The 7,908-nt window shown below is 43.6% G+C and overlaps 2 protein-coding genes across 2 annotated transcripts in view; one reads left to right on the plus strand and one right to left on the minus strand.

Moving 5' to 3' along the window:
• Positions 1-1,164, plus strand: part of PDCD11 (programmed cell death 11) — a 34,233-nt gene extending 33,069 nt beyond the window's left edge. The window contains exon 35 of the mRNA XM_056849731.1: positions 908-1,164. Coding sequence (XP_056705709.1) covers positions 908-1,079 — 172 coding nt within the window. The 3' untranslated portion in view covers positions 1,080-1,164. The remainder of the gene's footprint in view (positions 1-907) is intronic.
• Positions 1,165-5,339: 4,175 nt separating this feature from the next.
• Positions 5,340-7,210, minus strand: CALHM2 (calcium homeostasis modulator family member 2). Its single transcript, XM_056850128.1, has 2 exons — positions 6,651-7,210; positions 5,340-5,756 (listed from the first exon to the last, which is right to left on the minus strand). Exons 1-2 carry the CDS (start codon positions 7,191-7,193, stop codon positions 5,340-5,342), a joined length of 960 nt encoding a protein of 319 aa, XP_056706106.1. The 5' UTR covers positions 7,194-7,210.
• Positions 7,211-7,908: the final 698 nt, after the last annotated feature.

The raw sequence follows: 7,908 nt of genomic DNA on the forward strand, positions 1-7,908 counted from the left end.
TGTGTTGTTCCTATGACTGCTTGGTTGCAACTTAGCATGGAGGCTGTCATGCTGATCATACACTGAAGCAAGGGTTTTCAGTCTTGTATGATGGCACACAATGCATTTAAATGTAGATGGCCTATTACAGTCTAACAAATAATGTTGATAAGATACAAATGGGTTTGTCTCTTATAGGACTGCCCCTGTACGCTCTGGCAGCAAAGAAAATAAGGGCCAATATGGCTGCAAAGGGAGTAGATCCTTCAAGTTGATTTTAATGGTTGCTAGGCCCCATTGTCCGATTGGGACACCACCACAATTTTTAGCTATTATTTTGTTGTTTTGTATGCATTGTTTTAGCAAACTTCTATTATGTATATTTATTATTAATCCAGTATGTTATTAATCTAATATTTTATTATGTATTTGTGGTATCCTTGATATTTTTGTAATGGCCTATTGCTAAATGCAAATAAAACCATTCATTCATATTGTTGATATGACCACAGAAGGCCTGAAAGCAGGACCAGCTCTGACATTGTTAGGGCCTTTTGAACAAAGCCTTCTGTGTGCTGAGAATTTTAAAGTTACCAAGGGTCTGCATGCTGTTTTTCGGAGTTTTTGTTTGTTTTTGAGCTAGGGTGGACTGGGTTTCTAGTAAGCACAGTAGTGCAGTCTTGTCCTTTCTGGCTTCTGGGTCCCCCTGTTAACCAAGCGCTGAAGATGGTAAGGAAGCTTTGGATCCAGGCTGTCTGCTTTCTGTTACTGCCTTTCCATTAACAGAAACAAGGATTTGACAGCATGTTGATTTCTTCAGGAGGCGAAGGACTTTGAAAGAATTAATCCCCCCCAATAATATTAACTAGAATATTCAGCTCATACTTTATGATAAAACTGTTCTGAACAATGTTATGGTTTTTCACAGGGATGTTTTTGAGCGAGTAATACACCTGAGCCTAGCACCAAAGAAGATGAAGTTTTTCTTTAAACGCTATTTAGAATATGAGAAGAAATATGGCACAGCAGAAACGGTCCAAGCCGTGAAGGCAGCAGCGCTGGAATACGTGGAATCCAAGAACAGTCTTGCTGAGGGTTGATTTATACAGTGAACAAACTTTGGGGTCTTGCTTGGTAGCTAGCAGAGAAGCATGGCAGAGCTGCTGGGAGAAGGGAAGCCATCCCTGCTTGTTGTGCTTCTTGGTGGTCTCAACAGCAGATCAAGTTAACCCTGGACCAAATCAACATGACTTCTCTGGAACTGTATGAGAGCATTGTATCTTTGCTACCTTCTCAGGATATTTAAATGAGGATTGCTTCTGAATCTTTACTTATATGGCATTTAAAAAAAAATAACATTCAAAAAGGCCACAGATTTTGTGTACAGATGGCTTAAATGCAATAAAATGATATAATTTTTTTTCTTAGTCTTTTTCTTATAATATATAAAGGTGATGAAGAACGTATGTTCCTTTACTAGTATTTCTCATTTGATTCATGCATTCATTATTGCATGAATTAGAAATTAGAGCCAGCTGGTTTTGAGAGGACTTCTAGCTTGTTAACTTTGCTGTTCTTCTATGAAACCTTACACTTCTTTCTTTTGGTAAAAGCCCTCTTCTAGGTTGCAGGCGTTATGGTCATCCCACTGCTTTCTTTAGATTTTGACTTTACCAATATGTATGAATTCCCTAAATTCAGCTACCGTATATACTCGCGTATAAGCCGAGTTTTTCAGCCCAAAAAATGGGCTGAAAAAGCCGGCCTCGGCTTATACGCGGGTCAATACGGGGGGAGGGAGGAAAGAGGAGGGAGGAAGGGGGGAAACTTGCTGCCGCCGCCGTGCTGTGCCGCTTCCTGCCGCCGGGAGCGGCCTGGGGCAGCCTCCTGCTGCTGCAGTAAGGCTGCCCCGGCCCCCTTCCCGGGTGGCGCCGCCGCTTCTCCCCGCCGGAAGCGGCCTGGGGCAGCCTCCTGCAGCTGCAGAGAGGCTGCCCCGGGCCCCCCCCCCGGGCCGCGCCGCCGCTTCCTGCTGCCGGGAGCGGCCTGGGGCAGCCTCCTGCAGCTGCAAAGAGGCTGACCTGGGCCCCCCGGGTGGCGCCGCCGCTTCCTGCTGCCGGGAGCGGCCTGGGGCAGCCTCCTGCAGCTGCAGAGAGGCTGCCCCGGGGCCCCCCGGGCCGCGCCGCCACTTCTCCCCACCGGGAGCGGCCTGGGGCAGACTCCTGCAGCTGCAGGAAGGCTGCCCCGCCCCCCGGGCCGCGCTGCCGCCGCCGGACCCTCGCCGCTGGAGAGCCCTGTAAGGTAAGCCTGCGGGGGGGGGGGAGGGGTTATAAGCCGACCCTCGGCTTATACGCGGGTGCCTAATTTTTCCCCATTTTTGGGGAGAAATTAGGCACCTCGGCTTATATGCGGGTCGGCTTATACATGGGTATATACGGTAATCTATTCATAGAGGATTAGATGAGCTAACTCCATAGAGTAGATTTACCATGCCCAAATCAAATGGTTTTCCTAAATGTGCTGCCTCCCATGTGCATGAGGGGGTTTAATTCACTAAATCAGCATAGACTTGCCAAAGCAGCCATAATTTGTGCCTTTGCAGGCACACCACTGGTGGGGGATAGCATGCCTAGGAAAAAATGCTAAATGTGTGTATTGGGGCATCTAGCAAGCTTGCATGAATCTATGCTAGCTTAAAGTATCTTGTAACAGAGCTCTAGGAGTTTGATGTTATCGTCAGTGCTAAAAAATGCATCCCACCTTTTGAATTTCTAACAACCCAGAGATAGTCAGATAAACGATGGCAATGTTAAGTTACAAATAACATAGATGTAATTGTTGGCATTTACTGGTGTTAACACTGATAAGTTTTGAAATATATCAATTTTTATTAGAAAACATTTGTGCGCATGCTGGCAATGTACTATTCTGTGCTAAATAAAACCAATTCAAAGAAGAGCTTAAAAGCTTTGCAGCAGCTTTAAAAAGTCCCAGAGAAAGAACAGCCATAAAATCAAACTTATTCTGGAGTCCTCCAACTTCCTCAGTTATGAAAAGAAAGGTCTTTACTGCTTTTACTCAGCTTAAGCTGGCTGCTGATTCCATCAACAGGTATTGCCTGCATATACAGGAACTGAGCCGTGATTAAGGTTTTTACTGAGAATAGTATACATTTATACTTTAGCAAAGATTAGAAGAGAACATGGTGCGCTAACTGAATCTATTGAATATTTACTGTTTTGAATAAATTGTGTGGGGACCACTTTTTATCTTTTTTTTCTGCCCTTGTCCTTACAACATGACTTGTCTTTATGCAGGTGATAATGGTTCTGAAACATGAAAACTATCTTGATGGATATCGTGAGGTTATACCTGTCCATCAGTTACAACCTTCAGCCTTTGAGCTGAGTAATATCGTTTTTGTATTGTTTCCTTTTCATCTGAGTGATTAGAAACATCTCCAAATTTGAATTGTGACTACCCATATTTAACAGGACAAAGCTTTGGCTTCTATAACCTTCTTAAGATGGTTAGGAGGAATAAGTAAAATATTAATGTAATATGTGTGTGTGTGTGTGTAAAGTGCCGTCAAGTCGCAGCCGACTTATGGCGACCCCTTATGGGGTTTTCAAGGCAAGAGATTAACAGAGGTGGTTTGCCAGTGCCTTCCTCTGTATAGCAACAGTGGACTTCCTTGTTGGTCTCCCATCCAAATACTAACCAGGGCTGACCCTGCTTAGCTTCTGAGATCTGACGAGATCAGGCTAGCCTGGGCCATCCAGGTCAGGGCATTTATAATATATTGAATATATAATCCAATAGTGTTCCCATGTTTGTGTTAGGGCTTTTAAATAAGCTTTTAAACTTATTATTTGATCTTGAATGTGTAGGAGCAGTCTGCATCTGAAGGCAGGGGATGATACAAAAACAAGAGAGGTTGGACATCTAGTGGAAATGTCTGCAACCAGTATGGTTCAAGTAGATCAAATTCTAGGGTACACAGATATAGGGGACTAAATACACCCTCAATTTAATATGTTGCACTTGGTTACCTAGAAAGTTGAACTGAAACTTGTCATAAAGATATTTATCTAAAGTACTTTGCCACTGCCTCTTATACCTGATTCTTATCCACAGGACTGTCTGCATGGGAGTTATAGAGGAAAGTGCACCTCTGCCCACCCCATCAAATACCTTATTCCTTCTGAAAGCATGGTTTCAAATTTTTGGAGGCTTGCAAGATTTCTAGCTAAAGGGAATAATAAATTGAGGACCTGCTAAGAAATCTTGGAGTGGGGGGGCAGAGGATACTGTATGTTCAAGGTATTGAGCAACTCTCCCTTCCCATTTCCTTTTTATCCTTTAATTTATGGTCAGCTGACCTCAGTTCTGTGCCTCTGACAGGGAAACCTGAAGACTTCATCAGTGTTGTTTGTGTGTGTGATGGAGAGAGAAGGGGGGTCTTTTTAAAGTGAATGTTTTTTCTGCATGCCTGAGAAATCCCGAGGATGTAGCAACCCCTGCCTTGTCTATGGATGGGCCACCATTTTCTGTCTTCCAACTATTAAGTTTGCTTTTAGGAGTGATGGGAAAAGTAAAGGTAAAAGTAAAGCTGTAGTTGCTGGACATTTCACAGCAAGAAATTGTGCTTCTGTTATGTAAAGTGCAGCGAAGGTGGCCAATGTGAAGACCCATAGTGCAATAATACAGGCATGCCATTTCAAAGCACAGCCTCATTGATCAAAGGACATACGGTAATTCAATCCAGTTCTGTTTCTAAAAACCAAAGTAAGGGAAAGCAGAGTAGCTGCCACTTGCAAAGGCAGAATTCCACCAGTCCCATCTCCTCCAAACTTAAATCCTGCCAGGCAGCAATAAATGTTCTTATGTTCTAAAGTTCCTGAGTTATTCATCTACATAATGTCACTACTTGTGGCTTTCTCTTGATGTCCACACTCTGGTTTGAGTCTTTCTAGAGGAAAGGTCCTAAAGAAGGTCAAAATAGTAAGTCACCTTGATAAGATGATTTTATGCCTTACGTGAGGATAAATATTGCTTCTCCATGTGTGCGTATCTTATGAGGACTTCTCTGGGCTTGGCATCTGCAAACCCTGCTGCCAACCAAAAAGCAAGCATCACTTGGCTACCTCTGCCAGAGCAGCAAAGCTGTGATCTTTTAGAGAAGAACTCCACAGTGTAAGAAACCATTGCCATTGGTCATTGATTGAACTCCCATGAGGTGTAGGCTATCTGTGCCTCTTAGATGGCAGTACAAGCAATAAACTTTATGCACTAGCTGAGATCTTTGTTCATAGGTAAAACAGCATGGCATATGGAGATACTACTGGACAAGTTCAGTTATCTTAGGCAGCAAGGAAAACTGTTTCCTGGGTATCAGGACCGGAGTTGCATCCAGTCCCAGCTTTGGCCCATTTATGAAGACGGCTGTAGAGAGGGAAGCCTTTATTCTCCCGATAGATACAGACCCCAGTGATGGCATCCCATTGTGGCCTGGGCTGGACATCCTCCGCAGGGTACTCCTGTACCAGTTCCTTCTCTTCCTTATCTAAACATACAAAACCGAAGAATTTTTTGACATTGTTGGCAGCCATGACTTTAGAGTGCACCTCTGCGGTCCGCTGGAAGAGTTTGGCCTCATTGGAGCGGTATTGATCCCAGTAGTCCTCCTGCCGGAAGCTGAGGGGTGAACAGCAATGTTTCAAGCACTTGGTGAGGAACACTAGAACAGCAACTACACCAAGGAGCATCCACCCAAAAAGCTGAAAGGAAGGATAGTGTTAGTAACAGAACAGGGGTTTGTTTTCTTTTTCCGCTGTAGTGTATTGAGCTATGCTGCCTGATTGTACAGTCTGCCCCTCTTACATTCATTTAGAAGGAAGCTGGATTTACAGCAGGCTCAAGGGAGTACCCAGCTTGCTGGGGGTAAAGGGAAGATGACAGGGGAAGACACTGGCAAACCACCCCGTAAACAAAGTCTGCCTAGTAAACATCGGGATGTGACGCCACCCCATGGGTCAGGAATGACCTGGTGCTTGCACAGGGGACCTTTACGTTTCTACAAGGGAACCTAGATCTCAATATTTTGGCAGGACCAAGTAATTTCTAAGCTTTTTTCCATTATGCATTGTGAACAACTACTTTGGAAAACATCTGAGTACACCTTCAACAGCCCCAAATATTTAAATTAATTGATAAAGGGTTTCTGAATGAGGAATCTAGACTCTTGACAATGTCTATTTTAAGAGCTAACATTCTTGTTCAATTACTGCTTAACAAAGGCAAGCAGTATCGCCAAAATTCAAAATAACTTCAACGTCTCTATAGAAAAGAAACATCAGAATAAATTCCTTACACAACACTAAGGACTAAGAACACGACTGCCCTACTTCCAACATGCATTAACTTTAGAAAAGTCCCAAAAATTTGCAGTATTATTAGCTGCTTTGGGGCACATATGCGAGAATGGTGAGGTAGAAATAATGCAAATAAATCTAGAGTTAGATATGACACAGGTGCAAGGATATTTTTCTTACAGGATCATTGGCTGCCGACACTGACATTATTATACAGAGATAAATCCCCACAGTAATCAATCAGATAAACAAGTAGGCAGCACTCCTCTACTTTATAAATAAGTAAGTAAAATATTATACCTGAGACTCATATTTTAATTGCCTTATAACTTCATCCTTATATTTCGTCAAGTTTCCTGGCAGATCATCACAAGGGAATCTGGCCATGATATCTGCTCCGTAGCCAGGGGGAAATTCATACAAGGTGGTAGGATCCATGAATTCACTCATAGCACAGACGTAGGCCTCTCCACGAAGCAAGGAGATCATCGACCACGTGACAGGAGCCACTGCAGCTCGCCCCAGGACTGAACCAAAGATCAGGCAGGTTGCTGCTGCTGAAAAGTTCTTGGTTCCTCGTCTGTGACACTCAGCTACCAGGTTCCAAGTGTGGCTGTTCCAGAGGACACCAATAATGAACAAGGCGAGGGCTGGTACACCTATGGCAGCCAATCCATAGATGTAGTTCCTGGCTGGGGAGCACGGGCAGTGGAACGCGACCACTGAGAAAATTTCCTGGCTTCCAACTGTGCCCAAGGCAACCAGGCCATTGAAAATCATCACATCTTTGCTCTTGAAGAACAGTGAGAGGAAGCGAAAGTTTTCTGTGAGGAGAGCAGCCATCTTGTTTTCTTTGTCCAAGGGGAGCTTTCAGTGTTGGAATGTGAAGCCAGCAACAAGGAGCTGTGTTCTTATCTCTCATGGGCTGCAAGAAGAGAATCATCACTGAGCATTTGAAATCGGAACATTCTCATGGTTGCCCAAGAAAAACACTCCATCTGCGCCTCTTTAATAAATACACTAGCTGGGCTTGTGTTTTACTATCAGTGTTAGTTTCTAACATATATTCAGTCTGTCCTTAATACTAGAAATTGTTTGCTAATTGAACTCATTTGGTTGGCACACTACTGTCTGTCTGACCAAGGAACTATATCTCACATAGCATGTAGTGAAAAATAACACTGTGAGTCTGGTTAGTGTTTTAGGAGTGAAATGCGTGTGAATAAAAACAAAAATACTGGGCTGTGCTATTTGAACACAAAAATGTGCTCTTTGAGTGGATGTGCATCATGTTAAAGTTAATATTTCAAAGAAAGCAGAGGATGGCTCCTGTCCTACCACTCACTGAAGTTTGCTTGTTTCCATCTGTCAGTTTCTGGAGGGTGTGTACTAATAAGTAAGGGACCCTCCTCTTAATTTCTGCTCCTTTACCTGCAGGTTCCATTGGTCAAGCTGGAAGAGAAGAGGGAAACAGGTATTCCTGAACCATCACCTCCCATTCTTTGTCTTATCCCTTTGCTTCTTAAAAGTCAAGCTTGCCTTACCTTTACCCATCAGC

The sequence above is a fragment of the Euleptes europaea genome, chromosome 5 (genome assembly GCF_029931775.1).
Source record: "Euleptes europaea isolate rEulEur1 chromosome 5, rEulEur1.hap1, whole genome shotgun sequence".
NCBI lineage: Eukaryota > Metazoa > Chordata > Lepidosauria > Squamata > Sphaerodactylidae > Euleptes > Euleptes europaea.